This window comes from Sminthopsis crassicaudata, chromosome 2 (genome assembly GCF_048593235.1).
Source record: "Sminthopsis crassicaudata isolate SCR6 chromosome 2, ASM4859323v1, whole genome shotgun sequence".
Lineage (NCBI taxonomy): Eukaryota > Metazoa > Chordata > Mammalia > Dasyuromorphia > Dasyuridae > Sminthopsis > Sminthopsis crassicaudata.
The window spans coordinates 11,297,456-11,316,285 of record NC_133618.1 but is presented as its reverse complement, the minus strand read 5'-3'; the positions used below and the strand labels follow the sequence as shown (position 1 = coordinate 11,316,285).

General features: G+C 43.8%; 1 protein-coding gene and 1 long non-coding RNA gene across 3 annotated transcripts in view; one reads left to right on the top strand and one right to left on the bottom strand.

Moving 5' to 3' along the window:
- Nucleotides 1–6,699, bottom strand: part of DOCK5 (dedicator of cytokinesis 5) — a 241,128-nt gene extending 234,429 nt beyond the window's left edge. The window contains exon 1 of one of the 2 annotated variants that reach the window (XM_074285430.1): nucleotides 6,299–6,699. In XM_074285430.1, coding sequence (XP_074141531.1) covers nucleotides 6,299–6,341 — 43 coding nt within the window. In that variant the 5' untranslated portion in view covers nucleotides 6,342–6,699. The remainder of the gene's footprint in view (nucleotides 1–6,298) is intronic. The other variant, XM_074285431.1, reaches the window with a different exon arrangement.
- Nucleotides 4,812–16,787, top strand: LOC141553958 (uncharacterized). Its single transcript, XR_012485740.1, has 3 exons — nucleotides 4,812–5,313; nucleotides 11,895–11,946; nucleotides 16,620–16,787. It is a non-coding gene; the product is annotated as an uncharacterized LOC141553958 (long non-coding RNA).
- Nucleotides 16,788–18,830: the final 2,043 nt, after the last annotated feature.

The following is an 18,830-nucleotide window of genomic DNA, read 5'->3' as shown; positions in this document are numbered from 1 at the left end:
ACCCCAACCTCAAAAAAAAAAAAAAAAAAGAATCTAAAGTAGGGTGGAGGGTAGTGACTGTGTGAGTCGAAAGGGACAGACGTGAGAGTTGGATGTGGGAGTAGAACTACCAAAACTTGTCAATTAACTGGATATGGGACAAAGGAAACAAAGGGAAAGACTTCATACTTGGATGACTGGAAGGGTAATCCTGTTTCAGTAGAAAATTGGTTATTATTTAGTTGTTTTTCAGTCATGTCCAACTCTTCATGTCTCCATTTGGGGTTTTCTTAGCGATACTGGAGTGATTTGTCATCTCCTTCTCTGGTTTATTTTATAAATAGGAAACTGAGGCAAACAGGGTGAAATGACTTGCCCAGGGTCACATAACTAGTGTCTGAGGCCACATTCGAACTCATAAAGGTGAGTCTTCTTGAGTCCAAACCAAGTGCTCTAGCCACCACACCACCTAGCCGCCCCACTAAGTGGGAGACTTTGGACTAAATGACCTCCAAAGTTTCTTCCAGCTCCAATCCCATGGTAAAAGAGGAGTCTCAAAATATATATAGATCTCCTCAGGAAAGATCACCAAATAGGTACCTGAGCCAGGTTTGGTCCTATAAGACAACAATTTGGGTAGCCTTTCTATAAGACTAGCAGCTAGATGATTCGGTGGATAGAGTGGTGGGCCTGAAGTCAGGAAGTCCTAAATTCAAATCTGACCTCAGACTTTTATTAGTTAAATGATTCTGAGCAAGTCACTTAACCCTACTTGCCTCAGTTTCCTCATATATAAAATGAGCTGGAAAAGGAAATGGCAAATCATTCCAGTATCTTTGCCAAGAAAGAGTCAGATAGATCTGAAAATGACTAAACAACAATTCTATAAAACTAAGAGTAGGTATACCAGTGGGACTATGACAGATGAATGAATGGTTTACGACTGCAAAAGAAGCTAATGTTTTCCAAAATGTCTCTAACACCCCCCAGAACACATTTCTGACTGCCACAAAGACACTGAATTATACAGTAAAGCCTCCATAAATTAGAAATTTCCCAAACCCAATCTTGGTACAAATAGCCTATTTCATAGCTAGCTTAAAATAAATCTTTCAACAACTCAACTACTAAATGGACAGTTGGTAACTCTTTTCCAAAGAAAGCATGAAATGACAGGTACAACTCAACTACTAAATGGACAGTTGGTAACTCTTTTCCAAAGAAAGCATGAAATGACATGTTTCCTCCCCTTCGCTGTTTGTCCAAAAATACTTTCATGGCTAGCAAGAAAGGCCTACATGTGGAGAACAGCTTTTCTTCCCAATCATGGGTGGCTCTGAACAACAGAATATAGTTGAAGTGATAGATATCATAGCAAAGTCCACCATTGTCCTCTTCTTGGATTACAGAAGTTTTTCTTGCTCATCTCTTGAGGGGGCCTTCAAGAGTCAACTGAGGGTAACATTTTCTTTCTGATCTCATCCCACTCCATTATTGATTCCCTACTCTCCTGGGATATCAAGACATTGCTTTGCATGTATTTTTTATTCACTTTTCTAAAAAACGTGTTGGTTTCGTCCAATAGAATAGAAGATCTTTGAAGGCAGACAGAGAATCTTTTTTTTTTTTTCTTCTGTCTTCAGCACCAAGAACAGCACCTCGCTAGAAGGTAAGTTCCTAGAGGGCAGGAATTGTTTGGTTGTTATCTTTGTATCCTCAAACAGAATACACAGCAAGTGCTTAATAAATACTTGTATTTAAGTCAATTGAATAGTATGACCAGAGTTCATAAAGTATCTGAGAATTTCAGAGGAGAAGGGACCTCAAAAGGCCACACTGACCGATCTAATCATTTTATCAATGAGGAAACTTAGTGACCTGCCCAGTGTTGTATAATTAGTGTCTGCAACTGGATTTGAACTCAGGTTTTTTTGACTGCAGGCCTGGCCCTCTATTTACTGCACCGAGGAGCTCAATGATTCAATCACTCCCCCAAGATCAAAAGTAGAAAATGAGTCCAGTCCTGATTTCCCTAACTCTCCAGCCAGTACTGGTAGATGATGCTCTTACTGAAGCAAAAGAGTCAAAGGATCTGAATTCAAATTCCTGTTCAGCCATTTACTTGCCTATATGACACCAGAAATGTCATTTAACTAGATACTTCCTCTATTAAAATGAGGACATGGATTGGAGATGGGGAATGGGGATGGACTAGATAATTTCCAATTGTGCATGAGATCCTTTCAGATTGTCCCTTCTTAATTTATGATTGTTTAAACTGAGTTCAAATCCTGACTCAGCTACTTTTGCAGGCAAGGAACTTCCTCTTGATGAGACAATTTCCTCTGTAGTATTGTTGTTTTTAAAGAGAACATGACCAGATACCCATTTCCTCAGATTTCTTCTAGCCATGTAAAACCTTTCACAATCCAATTCCAATCTAATTTTCTTTTTTTTTTTCTTTAACTAGAATACAAATATTCATTAAAGGATAGAAACAAAAGAACAGCAGACATGCTGCTTATGCAATAAAGAAATTGATGGCTCTAATGCTGATTCATTCACACTCAGGCCACTGGATCATAAATTCCTTGAGGGCACAAGCCACATCTTGATTTTTCTATTTTCTCCATGACCTTAGTGCAATGAATGGCAGTTATGACACACTGATATTCAATGGAGAAGATCAAGTTGTCCTACTGTGTGCTTCTCTATTAGATACTGATAGAAGAGGAAAGGGGAAAAAAGATGTGTTTTTCTAATCAAATTTCAAATCCTCACATGTATTTCAAGTTCTAGCAAAACTGATCTCTTGACCCTGTAAAAAAAAACAAAAACAAAAACAAAAAAACAAAAAAACAGATCCCATCTTCTGACTCCATGCTTTTGCTCTGGTTGTGCCTAAAAAGCTCTCCCTCCTCATTTGTATCTTTTATAATTCTCATTTCATTCCATTTGTGTTAGAAGGCTATCTTCTCCAAGAAGCCCCTTCTACCAGTGCTCTTTCCCCTAAATATTGCAAAGATGGTCTCCCATACTTGGAGCACTCTTCCTTCTCACTTTCTCCTCTTAAGATCCAGAGATACTTTCAAGACTAGTGTTTCTACAGGAAGCTTTTCCTGACCCCTTCTCACCAAGTTATGAGGGTCATCCTAGCGTAGTTATATGTTTATGTATGTATGTGATATATTTGTACATATACATACATGTATGTAAATGTATTGGTTCTTCAGTTTACACCTAGCCCAAATTTTAGAGGAAAGCCTTCCCTAAATAATAAGAGCAGGGGCAACTAGATGGTATAGTGGATAAAATGCCAGCCCTGAAGTCAAGAGGATCTGAGTTCAAATCTGTCCTCAGACAGTTAATACTTCCTAGCTGTGTGACCCTGGGAAAATCCCTTAACTCCAATTGCCTCAGCAATAATAATAATAATAATAATAATAATAATAATAATAATAATAATAATAAAATAATAATAATAATAATAGCAGTTACCAAGTTACCAAGAAAGCTGAGATGAGGTGAATGGGCAAAAGAGGACATGAGGAAGTCTTCCCAACACACATCTACACAATATAAAAGAATTACTGGAAGTATTAACTGCAAGACTAACTACAGATACCTTCCCACAATTTCCCTAAATTCTCACTCTGAAAAAAAAAATCTGCCTCAGATCACATATTCTTGGTTTTCTCCTAAGCTGAAAAGCTCACAAAACAATCTATGGTAAAGAGTAAATTCCTTCCCCACTGGAAGAAAAAGAATCAGCAGCATCACTATTGTCTTCATCCTCATCCTCATCCTCATCCTCCTCATTATTGTCAATGCCTTCATCATCTTCATCATGGTCTTCTTTATCAACATTGTCATTGTCATCATTTTGAAAGATTTAAATATTTAAGACACAGTGCAAAGAACAAAGGGAAAAACTGTTAGAAGAGCATCTCCATGTCTACTATGTGCCAGGTGCTGGATTAATTTTTTTAAAATAACAAATATCTCATTTAATCCTTACAACTCTTTGAAGTAGATGCTACCATGATCCTCATTTTACAGTTGAGTAAATGGAGGCTGTCAGAGGCTAAGTGACTTGCCAAGACTCCACGTTCAGTCTCTGTATCCCTGGGGAAGGCACTTAATCATGCTTGCCTCAGTTTCCTCATCAGTAAAATGAACTGGAAAAGGAAATGGCAAACTGTTTCAGCAGCTTTGCCAAGAAAACCCCAAATGCGGCCAGGAAGTGTTGGCTATGTCTACAATACCTGAACAACAAAAGCATGGGGGATTGGATGAATTTAAGGATCCTGTTGATTTCAGAAGACTGGGCAAAATGGGGCTAGTCTTTCCCCCCAAAGCCTGAGTTTTGCCATCTTTAACATGAAAAGGTTGGAGTTGATAAGGTGTTTCCAGCTTTAAGAAGCTCAGATGTTTGCAGCATTAAGCACTGTCCCTCAGGGAGGGAGGAAACTCGTTTTGTTTAAGTGTTTTTCTTTGTCAAAAGTGGGGAGGGGGAGATTTCCAACAAGTGGCAAAAGTATTAAGTCGTTTTTTTTTTAATTTAATTTTTAATTTTTAAATTAAATTAATTATTTAACTTGATTAATTTATTATTAAATTTAGAATTTACATAATTAATTATAAAATAAATTAATTAAATAAAAATTTTTTAAAGTCCAAACCACACCTGGGAGCGCCGAGGAAGAGCCTAGGTGTTCCCTCCCACTGTTCCTGAGCCTTGATGCCGAGTTCAGAGGGCACTTGGGATCCCCACCCTCCGCACACAACAGCCCCAGATAATCATATGTGCTCAGACGTGTCCTGTCTGTAAGTACCGGTCAAGGCTGACTGAGAATCAGGACTCTGGTGTCCAGTCCCACGCCCTCCGCACCCCAGCCCCACTTCCTGTCTCTCCCATCACCTCCTCCCTCCTTTTCCAGGCTCCCTTCTAATTCCCCTTCAGAGAGAGTCTCCCAAGTCCCGGGAGACGTCTCCTAGGTCCAGTTCTCGTCCCCGAACTCGGGAAACGAACCTACATTGTAACGAGCGCATTTCAGCGGAGTCAGTTTCCTTTGTCCGGGGTTGTATGTGATACATTTCAGGACATCTCGGTGGGAAGGGATCCCCGGGCTTCCCCAGCCCCCGGTGAGGATCAGCACCGAGCCCTGACCTAGCCAGAGTAATTTTCCAAACCCCAATCCTCAACTCCAGGGGGATTAAACGCAAAGCCGGGACTGTGCGGAACACTAGAAAGCCTCCCGAAAGCCCGGACACATGATCCTGCTTCAAACAGCCAGCCCGGGCAGCGAGAGGCGCGTGGATAACGCCGAACAGGTGAGAACGACTTAATGGGGACAGTGGAGGAGGGGAGCCCGGGGTTCTCGCCACGCAGAGGAGCCACGTTCAGATTCATTCCCGGACCCGCGCGGCCAGCTGGCGAACTTAGGCGCGTTCCCCAGTGGCCCTTCCCGGCCTGGTCCCCCTTCCTGCGCTCCCGGGAAGCCCAGCCGAGTTCTGGAACCCGTCCGGAGCCCGCTCTCCGCAAGGCATCAGCCACGCCGCCCTCCCCTGGGGGCAGGAAGGCAGGCTGGGCCGGACAGTCCGAGCCCAGGAAACTGAAGCTGAGGCTGTTCCCCGGAACGGCTCCCCAGCGCGGGACGAGCCAGTCCGCTCAGTTGGATCTTGCAAAAGCCGCAGTCCAGAACCGGAACTGCGCTCGGCTCCCTACGGACCAAAGTCTACAAGTCTGCCCTCCCCGAGCCAGGAGCAGCAGCAGCCTTCTCCCCCGTGGGGCGTCGACAGCCGAGGGAGGGTGGGTGGGAGCTGCCCCAGGATCCCCTCCCTCCCCCGTGGGGACGTCAGCGGCTTGGGGGCATCGGCAACCTGGCGGGCTAGGAGCTGCCCCGGGCATCCCCTCCTCCCCTGTGGGGGCCTCAGCAGCTTGGGGGGCCAGGAGCTGCCCCAGATTCTCCTCCTCCTCTGTGGGGGCATCAGAAGCTTGGGGGACATCAGAAACTTGGGGGGCATCAGCAGCTTGGGAGGCTAGGAGCTGCCCCGGGAATCCCCTCCTCCTCTGGGAGGGCATCACAGCTTGGGGGGCCAGGAGCTGCCTCAGGATTCCCTTCCTCCCTGTGGGACATCAGAAGCTTGGGGGGCTCGGCAACCTGGGGGGCATCGGCAGCTGCTGCCCCAGGATCTCCCCTCCTCCCCCGTGGGGGCATCATCAGCAGAGTCGGGGCGGAGAGCTCGGGCTGCCCCAGAATTCCCCCCCCCCGGCGCGCCCCGCCACCTCCGGGGAGCCCCCGGGTCACTCACTCACCGACTCCGTACTTCTGTCTCTTGGTGGGGATCCAGCGCGCCATGGCGAGCGGCCGGGGGGGGGGGTCTGCCGCCTCCTCGGGGCTCCCCTAGTCCTCGCAGGGCAGCTCCCGCCTCCGCCGCTGCTGCCGCGGGCCGAGCGTCTCAGTGGCCGGGGCCCCGGGCTCTGCCGCCATGTTCCCGGCCGCCCGGGGAGCTCCGGAGGCAAAGTTTGCTCGCTCGCTCGCTCCCTCGCTCGCTCGCTCTGCCCTGGCCAACTTGGTGAGGCGCGCCCGCCCTCCGCGTTCTCCCGCCCTCGGCCGGAGCGAGCGGTCAGCGTGCAGGTCCGCGTCTCGGGGCCTCCCTCCGGCGCTGCCGGCCCGCAGCTCTGGCTCCGGCCCCCCCGGGGTCACCTGCTGGCCAGCGCCGCAGCCACTCCTCGGCCCCACCCCCGGCAGCCGGGCGGGCGAGCGGGGGCCGGCCGCCTCCCTCCCTCCCTCCGCTAGCCCCGAGCGGCGGGCACGCCCCCGCCCCGCCCACCTCCCGCCGGGCCCGGCCCTCCCGGAGCCGGGGTGGGGCGCCCGGACCACACCCCGCGGGGCGGCCCCCGGGCCCCGGGTCCTCCTTCCGCCCCGGCGCTTCTCCCCCTCCTCCTTCCTCCCCTCCAGTCTCTCGCTCTCCCCCCATTCCCTGCTCCCTTCCCCGGCGATCCTGCTCTGTCTTTTCCCACTGAGTTCTCCTTCCCCTCCCCCCCGCCCCCAGCTCGCAGTCCCCTCTCCCCCCTCCCCAAGCTCGCAGTCCTTCTCTAAAGGCCGGGGGAGAACTGCTTTGGGGTCGACGCTTCGCCCCCCTCCCCCAACATTCCTCCCAAACTGCTGCCGCGGAACTGGCCCCAGCGGGGGGAGGAGAACCCGAGCCAGACTTCGGGCAGAAAGCTAGACCGAGCTCTAAGGGGGGGGGGGGGGGGGGGCGGAGAGGGGAAGGCGGGCGAGCTGGGTACAGCGCATCCCTTCAGGGTCCTCCCTCCTCGCCTTCGGTCCCGAGACGGACGGACACCCAGAGCAATTCGTGCCAGTGTTAGCGCTAACGTGAGCAGAAGTGCGGGACGGAGCTAAAAGGCCTCCTCGAGCTCATAGAACGAGACTTCAGTCCATCCTCCGGATGGGAACACTGAGGCACAGGAAGACATCACTGCAATAGGTCTTTAGGAAACTCCTAGACTTGTACGAAACTCGGCAAACTCAATGGTCTCAATCGCGGCCCTCAGCTTTTGGTTTGTTGCAAACCTCCGCAGGGCCTTCCGGGAACTCCGAGCGGGTAAAGCCGTTTGTCAAAAAGCTTCTGACAACAGTCAGACTCTCGAGTTTTCTAAAGCAGACACGGAGGCTCGGAGCAGAAACGGAGGCTCTGGGCAGAAACGGAGGCTGGAAGAAGAAATGAAGGCTCGGAGCAGAAACGGAGGCTCTGGGCAGACATAGAGGCTGGAAGAAGAAACGGAGGCTGGGAGCAGAAACGGAGGCTCTGGGCAGAAACGGAGGCTGGAAGAAGAAACGGAGGCTCTGGGCAGACACAGAGGCTGGGAGCAGAAACTGAGGCTCGGAGCAGAAACCCAGGCTGGGAACAGAAACGGAGGCTGGGAGCAAAAACCGAGGCTGGGAGCTTATCTTTTTGACTGGCTCATCTCCGTGCAAGCAGCACCTTCTTCCAGAAGTCAGCTTCTCGAGACCCGGAACTGTCCGGCTTCACTGCTTGGAAGCCCAGCGTCCTCCCTGCTTGTGTTCAATAAATGCTGTTTTGTTTGTTCTTTTATTGCTCTTTTTTGCTTTCTATGTGGTGACCCTCAAGAGAAATCCATCTTTGTTCCTTGCCATGAACAGCTTTATAACTGCTGAAAGTTTGGCTTTGGGAAGGTTTAGTGTGTGCCCATATATCTTTAGGACTGAAAGGGATCTTCGAGGTCATCTAGTCTGACCCCCCGAGTTTTACACATGAGGAAAACTGAGCCCAGTTTTAGTTAAGTGACTGCTCCAGGGTCACACGGGGAGTAGAGTAAGGAATCTAAACCTTTGAATTCATATTCAGTTTTCCCTTCCTCTACATCACACTGCCATCACAGGCATGAATAATAAATCTCTCTCCTTTCTTTTCCTTCTTTCTCCTCCTCTTTTCTCTTTTCCTCTTCTTTTCTCTCTTCTTTTTCCTCCTCCTCCTCCTTCTCTACCTCTCTGTCTCCTCCCTCCCTCCCCCCTCTCCTCTCTCTCTCTGTCTCTGTCTCTCTGTCTTTGTCTCTCTGTCTCTGTTTCTCTCCCCAATACCCTCTCAAAGGACTGCCATTTAGTAAGGAAGAAAAGGGACTGCAAACCATCTTTCTTTCCTTCACTGATGCAGTTGACAAGGCCCCAGGGAGGCAGCTATCCCAAGGAATTTTCCTCTGCTATGCCCTGGGCTTGAAGGTCATGGCCCCTTACTGGAGAAACAGTGCCCTGATCCCCAGACGGCCACCTATCCCTAGGCACAGGCAAGCAGCCGACCTGACTCCCACTTTACTGGGCTCCCACCATCCCTTCAAGAAGGAGAGTCCGCTTCCTTTCGGACTGTGCCTAAAAAGATGTAATTGTTCTTGAAATCTATAGACATCCCCCCTTGTCTGAGAGACACAAGACTGAGTATAATAAAATACGAGGAAACAGGGTCGGAGAGGTTAAAGGACATCATCCAATCCGAGGGGCTTTGAAAAGGCGGGACCAAAAGGCCACATAGCTCTATGTCAGGGCAGAACTGAACCTCTTCCCAGACCCCCTCACAAGCAGCAGTAAAGTCACGGATGTTTGTAACCCATTCTAGCAGAAGCCGCCTGGTTTAGTGAGAAGAGAAGCAGACTTGTCTCAAGGGATGCAACTAGATAACTCACCCTGGTCAAATCATGTTCTCCAGGTCTGTTTACTTGCTTGCAAAATGGGGGAGGAGGGTTGAGCTGGATCAGAGATGTCAAGGACAAGCCACAGCACTCCCAGGTAGGACCCAAACCAGGTTAAAGTATAATTCCTACTTGATTTTAATGTGTTGATAGATTAATAAACATGGGTCATTTTCTAAATCAACATGCAACCCATAGGGAGCCTCATGTTTGATTTTGTGACCCCTGAGTTTACATCACTGGGCTGAACAACCCCTAAAACTAGCCCTTTAAGCTCTAAATCTTTCATGCTATGAGCTCTAATGTCCCTGCTCACTTTGACATTCTAGGCTAACAATAAACATCAAGCAGCTATTTTGTGCTAATAAGGGGTAGCCCATCAGAGTAGAGCACAGGGCCTGAACGCAAGAACTGAGTTCAAATTTGGCTCAGATACTAGAAGCTGTATGATCCTGGGCAAGTCACTCAGCCCTGTTTGCCTCCTCTGTCAAATGAACTGGAGAAGGAAATGACCACATCGCTCCAGTATCGTCCTCAAGAAAATCCCAAAAGGAGTCACAGAGAATTAGAATTGAACAACAAATGTGCTAATAATCATTCCAGTATCACGATTTAGTCTTGTGGCTTGCCTCCCCTTTAGATTCCCTCCCACCCTGGTCCTTCCTCACTCTTGTCCTCTTCCCCTCCTCTTTTTGTTGCTCTCTGCTACTATGCAATTTATCCTTGCTTTTAGAAGACTTGAGTTCAAATCTCTCCACTTTGTACTTCCTGTGGGACCTTTGGCAAGATACTCCATCTCCCTAGTCCTCAACATCCTAGAATGAAACTCTGAGGTCCCTAATCCTGGGATTTTGATATTGCTTTGTTCAGTCATGTCCAACTCTCTGTGACCCCATTGGGAGTTTTCTTGGCAAAGATACTGAGGTGCTTAGTCATTTCCTTCTCCAGCTTATTTGACAGATGAGGAACTGAAGTAAACAGGGTTAAGTGACCTATCCAAGGTCATATAGCTATTAAGTGCTGCAAATGGGATTTCAGCTCAGATCTCCTGACTCTAGATCCAGTGCTATTCCACTAGCTGCTCTATTGCTTCATATGCATTATCTCATTTGATCCTTACAAGTGCTAAGGATATTTTTATCCTCAGTTTACAAATGAAGTAACTGAGTCACAGACTGAACTTAATATTAATAATATTAATTAATAGCCAGTTATTAATATTATCAGAAATTATTTATATCTGATATATCTGATCATAAGTTATAAATACTTAATTAAATAATAATTATTAATAATAATATTAATAATATTAGTATATTCTCTTACTCTAACCCTAAATTGGGAGCCCTCTAATTTCAATAACTTCTTAATTTCATTCCAAAACACTGAGTCAGCTTTGGTAGGAGTGCTCCTTCCACCATATCAGTAACTCTACTGTCTCTGATTGGGGGTAGAACAATGAGCTCCAAAACTTCCATTTAAATGGAGGTGGAAGGGGGGAGGGACCCAGAATAGCCTAGTCTTAGTTTCCCACTAACATTACTTTGATTTCTCTACTTCTCCCTTTCCTTCTTTTCAGCTTCCTTTTCTGTGATGTCTGCCCCAGTTAAAGCATAAGGTCTTTGAGATCCAGAACTGTCCTTTTACTTGTTTCTTTGTCCTTGAATTCCCAAGGACTTTGTACAACATCTGGCACACAGTAGGTGCTTAATAGATTTTCCTTTCCTAACTAGTTTCCTAACTGACACTTTGGAGAAGAGACATCATCTTGGACATAGTTTGGGAAGGATTAAGAAGCCACAGCAACAATAGGATTTTTGAATTCTCAGATGATGAAATTGAGGATTAATAGGATTAAGTGGTTTTTCACAGAGTCACACAAGCACTAGAGGCAAAATTGGAACTGAGAGCCTCACCTGAGACACGATTTGTAAATTATCTGGCACAGAGTAAATGCTTAGTAAGAGTCTATTTCCTACCTCCCAAGCCTTCATTTTGGACTCATGCCTCTACACCTCTTCCATCAAAGCTCTAGATCAATCTAAGCTCTCCCAAATTGATCTTTTTCTTACTATTGCCATTGCTGGATCCCAAAAAGCTTTCTTCATCATTTGTCAGTAATACCATCATTATATGAAAAGCTAGTATTTATATTGTATTTTAAAGTTTGCAAAGCACTTTATGAATTTTAGCTCATCTGATTGTCCCACAACATTTCCCTGAGAAAGCTGCTATTGTAACCCTCATTTTACAGATAGTGAAACTGAGGCTGGGAGGAGAGGGGACTTTTCTTAGATCACACAGCTAATTAATAAGTAGATGGTGTCCCAAGTTTAAGAAGAATTTTCAACTATTAAGATGTTAAACTGCACTAAAACTTTGGGACACCCTTTATTTTAAAGCAGGATGTAAACTCGAGAATTTGTAGTTGAAAGTCAGTCAATTTTACAGACTTTTAACATCTGCAAAGCTTTCTTTTTTCTTTTTTCCCTCTTACTCCTTTCTCTTTTTCCTCCTTTTTTCTTCTCTTTCACTTAGATATTTTAATAATGACTAACAGATTCTTTTTTTTAACCTCCATTCCCTCCGCACATTTCCCTAGAATGACTCCCCATTTTACAGATCTTTCACATCTGCAAAACTTCATTCTTCCCATTTCATTCTTCAATAAGCTTAGTTATCATTCCTAATTTTTTTTCAGATAAAGAAACTGAGGCTCACTCAGAGAGATCAAATGACTTAAGAAATTGCAAGTAAGTAGCAGTGGTGAGATCTAAACTCACTGAACTTCAAACCCATCTTGCTGTCTCCTACAGCATGTTTTAATTGACTTTCCAGGTTAAGAGCTTTCGATGACTTTTATTACTTGCTGTATTAAATCTCGATTGCTTGTCTGATGTTCAAGCCTTTTGCCCCAATCTACATCCCTGACTCTGTGCCCCAGGCTCAGTCAGGTTCCAAAATCAATCTCGCAATTTCCTTAACTTCCTTACCTTCTATTCTTAACAGCATTGACTGCTTCCTCCTTGCCTTTGTTCATGATACTTCACAAGACTAGAATGTGTTCCTAATCTCACATCTGACATTATGGATCACCTTCTCTTTCTTGATTTTTTCTTGGCTTCCTTGACTAATGGTCCTTCTACTTCTTTGATCATTCTTTCTTAGTTTCTTCCACCCTTTAAACATAGATGGCTCTTTTCAACAATGGTTCAAGACAGTTCCAATAAACTTGTGATGGAAATTACCATCAATATCCAGAGAGAACTATGGAGACTGAACGTGGATCAAAGAATAGTATTTTTATCTTTTTTGGATTGTTGTTGTTATTTGTTTGCTTTTTCCTTTCTCATGTTTTCCTCCCTTTTAATATGATTTTTATTGTGCAGCATGGACAAATATGGAGATACGTTTAGAGAAATTTCATATATTTAACATATCAGATTGCTTTCTGTGTTGGCAGAAACATTTGGAACACAAGGTTTTGCAAAGGTAAATGTTGACAACTATCATTGCATGTATTTGGAAAATTAAATACTATTGAAACATTTTGTTAGAAAATAAAACCAAACAAAAACCATGGAGTCCTATAAAATTCCATGTTCGGTGCTCTTCTTGCTCTAGTTTTACTCCTTGGTGAGCTCATCTATTTTCATATTTTACTTATCACCTCCATGCAGGTGACTCTTAGATCTATTTCTTCATGCCTGACCTCTCTCCAGAGTAGGCTTTTCCATCTTACTGGTACCTCCATTTCCTTTTCTCTCATTCACTTTTTGATTCTTTGACATCTGAGCTCATTTTCCAACTAGAACTGCTTTCTCCAAACTTGCCAATGATCTATTAACTGCCAGATCTAATGGGCTTTTCTTGATATCTCTGCAGCCTTGAGTGCTGTTCCTAATTCTGGTCCCCTTCATACTTATCTATAGGTTTTTACATCATTACTCTGTCTTGATTCTCTTTTCTCTCTGTTCATTTCTTCGAACTCCCTTGCTACATTTTCATCCAGGTCACAGCTGATGAGTGTGAAGGTCTGCTGAGGTCCTCCTTTGGGGTTCTCCTCTCTTTTCCCTGTACACTTTTTGGTTTTGTGATCTTTTTGATTCTCAGATTGATTTATCCAGCCCTAACCTCTATCCTAGCCTTCAGTCTTGTACCTCAAATTGCCTCTTAGACATCTCAGCATGTCCCAAACTAAACTATTCTACCTTCAAACCCTCTCATCTTCCCAACTTCCCTGTAAAAGTTACCATTATCTCCCCAGGTTCCCAGGCTCCCAACCTGGGTATCATTTTGCAGCTCTACTCTCTCCCACACTTATAGTTTATCTGTTGCCAACATCTGTAAATTCCATCTTCATAAAATCTCTCCCATCTTCTCCCTTCTGTCCCCTGTCTTTATGCCTGCCATCATGCAGGACCGTATCACTTCCTACTTGGATCGTGTTCACCTTTCCTTGTATTCCAAGCTCTTAGCATAGTATCTGACATACAGTAAATGATTATTTATTAATCAAGCATTAGTTTTATATATTAATGATGCTATTTATAATATCGTTATAAGAAATACCTATAAAATACTTTGATAATATCAATATAATTATTTCTATAACAATATAATATTAATGTAATACAATATTTATAATAGTGATTATATATTTGTTTATATAAAATATATTTTGATATTATTAATAATATTGCTAATAATAGATATCTATTACATGATTGTAAATTATTTTAATTGTAATATACTAATGATATAAATGATATTACTATTTGAGTTTAATTCAACATTTATTTTAAAAATGGTTAATATACCTTCAAATGGCTCCTGTCTCCAAAACTGAACTCAATTTCTCCCTCAATCTTGCCCCTGTCAACCACCCAGATGCTACAGTATCCTATTAGTTTCCTGGCTTATAGTCTTGTTTTTGTCCCAGAGATCTTAGCACAGCACTAAAAGTTAATAAATGCTTATTGATTAATGGGTTGATCTATCAATTTCAAAGTCCTGTCAATTCCATCTCTCTATTCTTTCTTCTATTTCTTCCTTTCTAAACCTAGTGCTGGCATTATCCATTAAGGCTACCAGCTCTTCTCACCAAATCTTTCAACCTTTGTCTTCCCATCGCCAATCTATGTGCATTTAAATCCATTACACAACTGCCTAAATTATCTTGCCAAAATACTATTCTGATTGCTTCTTTTTGCCCCCAAGCCTTATGTGGCTCTCCACTACCTTCTGAATGAACTGAAAGTTCCTGGTGCTGGCATTCAATCCCCAATCCTGGAGTCAGAATGACTTTTCTCCCTCTGTACCTGTGATCTTGAGCATGTCATACAATCACTTTGGACCTCAGTTTCCTAATTTGTAAAATGAGCCAGTTGAATCAGAAGGCCTCTACAGCTTCCGCGTTCTAGTCCCAGCTCAAAATCTATGGAATATAATGATCCCTCCTTCATGGAGGTGGTGACTTATGGGTATAGAATATTGTGCACTCTCACAGAGTTGCTGCTTTAGTTTTTTTTTTTTTTTTTTTTTTTTCAGGACTGCCCCTGACCTTTCCCCTTTTAACCTTGAATTTTATTACAAGAGATAATTTGCTGAGCAGAAGAGAAGAAAGAAATATATTTATGATGTGAAAATAAAAGCTAGGCGGTACAGTGGATAAAGCTCAAATGAAGTGATAGACTTTATGATCACAGATTTAATGTTTGGATGAAACTAAGAGGTGACCCCCTTCATTTTACCCATGATGAGACTGAGCCCCAGAGAAGTGAACTAGTAAGTAGCTGCAAGTACAAAGGGAAAGAGCCAGGATTTGAACACAAGTCTTGTAATGCTATATCCAATACTTTCCCCACTCTACCACCTCATGATAAGGTTATTTCAAACCTGAAGAGCTGAGGGCATGGGAAGGAAGATTTTCTATAAAACAGGTCAGTTTTTAAATGATCAATATTGCCTCACCAGGTTGCTGTAAAGTGCTCTGAAATCTTTTAATTGCGACATTAATGTCAGTTATTGTTACTGTGAATTTCTTGAGATTATTTCCAGGGGACCTAGAGATTTTTCAACCTCACTGTAGAACATTCATGCCTAGCACTCTAGCTCTTCTAGTCGTATTTGCTTTTCTTTCCAACATTTTGAGGTTGGGGTATAAAAATCAGAGCATTTTAAGTTGATGGTAATTGCCTTAAGAGGCTTGGGATAAAAGGGAGAATTTTAATTACAACTTTCAGGGCTTTTCTTCTTTGTCTCTCCAGACTGAGGTTTGCCCATTTTGTTAGATCATATGGTTAAAGCCCAATTTGAAAGTCCATTTAAATCATAAAAGCCAAGCTGTACAAAGTCTCTTATTAAATCGAGGCTTAAAATTAGAGAGTCAAACTGATGGTTAGGGGCATTTCAGCATCATTTCCAGGAGTGCCAGTGACAAGAGGCAGCATGGTGTGATGGGAAGCATCAGAAGGCCTGAGTCTAAAGCTGACCTTGCTTTGGTTAGCTGTGTGACCTTGAGAAAGCCCCCTTTCCTCTCTGAGCTTCTGCTTCCTTATCTATAAAAATGAATGGTACAGATGATCTCTAAATGTCTTTCAATTCTAAATCCTACAACTCTATTTTTAATTTCCTTTGCAGAAAAATAACAACCCATATTTCATTGACAGAGATCATTTGAGACCCTAAGAGCACTTCCTGTCCCCCATCAAACTCTTTCTCTGGTTCAAGGCTATCACACCCACCTAAGAGTCTTTAACAGCAGAACAGGAGCCTCTGAAGTCAAAATCTTCTGCAGCAGAGAGATTTCAGTGATTCCTTTAAAACCTCCAAAGTAAAAGGCCTCGTATTAAACTTAAATAGGTCCGTGCTTTCTTTTGCGGGCCTCCTGGCCACTAAGTGTAGGCCTGTGTACCAAGATGACTCTTTTTAATTCAGAAGCTGGAAATATGTTTAAATTCTTTGCCCATTAGCAAGACTTGGACAGGCCTCTGAGCTTTCCAGCTCATCAGCTTGCCTGAAAATCTTCTTGTATACCCTGAAAAATGCCTCCTCTTTTGGGTCTCATCCATAACTGACTTTTATTAGGCTTTTATGACTTTGTTTGTCAATCATCTTCTTGTGGCAAATAACATCATAATCCATAGATATGTTGGAGGGGGAGTTCCTCATTTTTTTCTTTTTTCTTTTCTTTTTTAACTCTTTATTATGAGGGAAGGCTGGAAGAGGGGAATAGAATTTATAAATGATGGTGATATAAAAACAAAAATAATATTTTTCATAATGATCTTCCATGACCCTTACAACAGCTTCATAGAATTGATTCTACAAGGTCATACTCCCATTTTTACAGATGATTTTTACTGCAGATAATATCCTTATTTAGTAGGTCATTTTTTACTGTGGACTACCTCCATTTTTACAGATGAGGAAATGAGCCTCGGGAGATAAAAATCACTCATCTGGAAGCTGCAAGAGATACAAGGGATCCCTGATAATATTGACTCCCACCATATATAGCATCAGCTATGTTTTCCATGATCAAGACTGAAGGAAACCTAGTTATCACATCAGGGTAAAAAAATAAAAAAACAAAAAACAAAAACAATCAGGTTAGCCTAATTTAATCTAACAAGCTTTTATTGAGCACCTACAATGTTAGGTTAATCCAAAGACAAATTCAGAATAGGTCTTGACTTCCAGGAATTCACATTCTGTTGTGGAAATAACATGCACACAAATAATCTGTACAACATAATTTGAAGAGGTTGAGAGTGTGTTATAAAGTTCCCTTCACCCTGATTGGATATTCCCTCCAAGAAATCAGCATGCTAGATGGATAGAGCCGTAGAACATTTATTAGACACTAACTGTGAGCCAAACACTGTACTAAGAGCTGGAGATATATTTAAAAAGAAACAAGGTGGGCCCTGCCTTTAGAGAGCTTACATTATAATGGGTAGGGGGGAAGAAGGGAGACAACACAGAAAGGGAAGGAGGGAGGGAGAGGAAGAATGGGGATGGTGGCTTGGTTTGCAGATAGATAAAGCAAAAGCAAAAAGCATTTATTCAAGAGTCAGAGGCTCTTGGTTCAAATCCATCCTCTGATATGCTTCTTATCTATGGGAGTTGAGGCTAAATCACTTTAACTTCTTAGACCTCAGTTTCACATCTGTAAATGAAGGGGTCGCTGGTCTTTGAGGTGCCATTTTCGTTTATAAATACAAGCATGTGGTAGGAGGAGGCCATCTTGCTCTTGTGGGGAAGCCCACTGCTTGGCACAGAGCCTGGCAAGGAATCAGTAAATACAGGTTGAATTGAATTGAATTGACCTATACTGGTAGCCTTGCCAAGGACAGGCCTGGGTTTTTTCGATGACTTTGGGCACACCGGGCACTCCATGGCAAGTGGGCACGGTGCCCTCCAGGAACTTACCACTCGCTCATCAATCTCATTCATGGCAAGAATCCTGCTTGATCAGCACTTTCCTCTCTCTGCAGAGAAGCAGACAAAGGGCTTTTAGTGTTGATTTCAGGATGCTTATTATGGCCAGGGGTAAGTGCTCAGGGATCCCTCTGGAGGGATTTTGATGAGATGAGGATTACAAATCATCAGTGTATTAGAGTAATGAGCTGGGAGTCCAGGTGGGAGAGAATCGAAACCTTGCCACCGTCAAACCTATAGAAAGCCTAACAGCAGAAAGTCAGAATAACGCCGGAGTGTGACCTTGATTCAGTGAGGGAGAGAGGTTTCTCATACTCTTGGCTGGGAGGACTCTTCCTTACTATACTCAGAAAGTGGCTGCCATTCATCTTTCCCCCAGAAAGCCTTTGATCAGCCAAGAAAACAAGTGTCAGAGTCTGAGATTTCCTTTGTTGAACAACCGAGCCCATTGTAGAGTTGCCAGCTGGGGAGAGGGTGTGGGAAGCCTTGTGGGACTAAGGTGGGAGGCTGCTGCTTCAAGGGAGGAGGAGGAAAGAAGTAAACAAGGGAGGAGTGAGGTAGGTCCAGCCAAGAAAGAGAGCCTGGATTCAAATCCTAATCGTGGGTGACCTTCAGCATTCCAGTCCATTAGGCATTCATTAAGCAAGGACTGCTGGGAAGGCCTCATGTTCGGGCTCAGGGTGATAGATTCTGGACCTGTCATCTTGGTACAGGGAAATTATTGACTTACAGCTATTGGCCAATTCCATCCAACAGTTCTTAACATAGGTGTGTCACAAGCAATAAAAACAGACAATGGACCTACATATGCTTCTAACATTTTGCACACTTTTGTGTACACTATAAGATTTTACACACCACTGGCATACCCTTTAATCCTCAAGGACAGGCAATAGTAGAGAGGAGAAACAGAGACATCAAGATGCTCCTCCAAAAACAAAAGAAAGGTGGAGCCACAGGTAATCCTAGAGAACTTCTAAATCTAGCTCTTTATACTATTAACTTCTTGATTTTTTACAAAGATGCACTGGCTCAGGCCGACAGGTTTATAACCCACCAGAAGGGCAGTGTCCAGTATGAGCAGCTCCACTATCTTTAGATAATCTCCAGGTCATGTGGAGAGACCCAGAAAGTAGTGAATGGAAGGGACCAGATAGGTTAACTACTTGGGGGAGAGGGTTTGCTTGTAGCT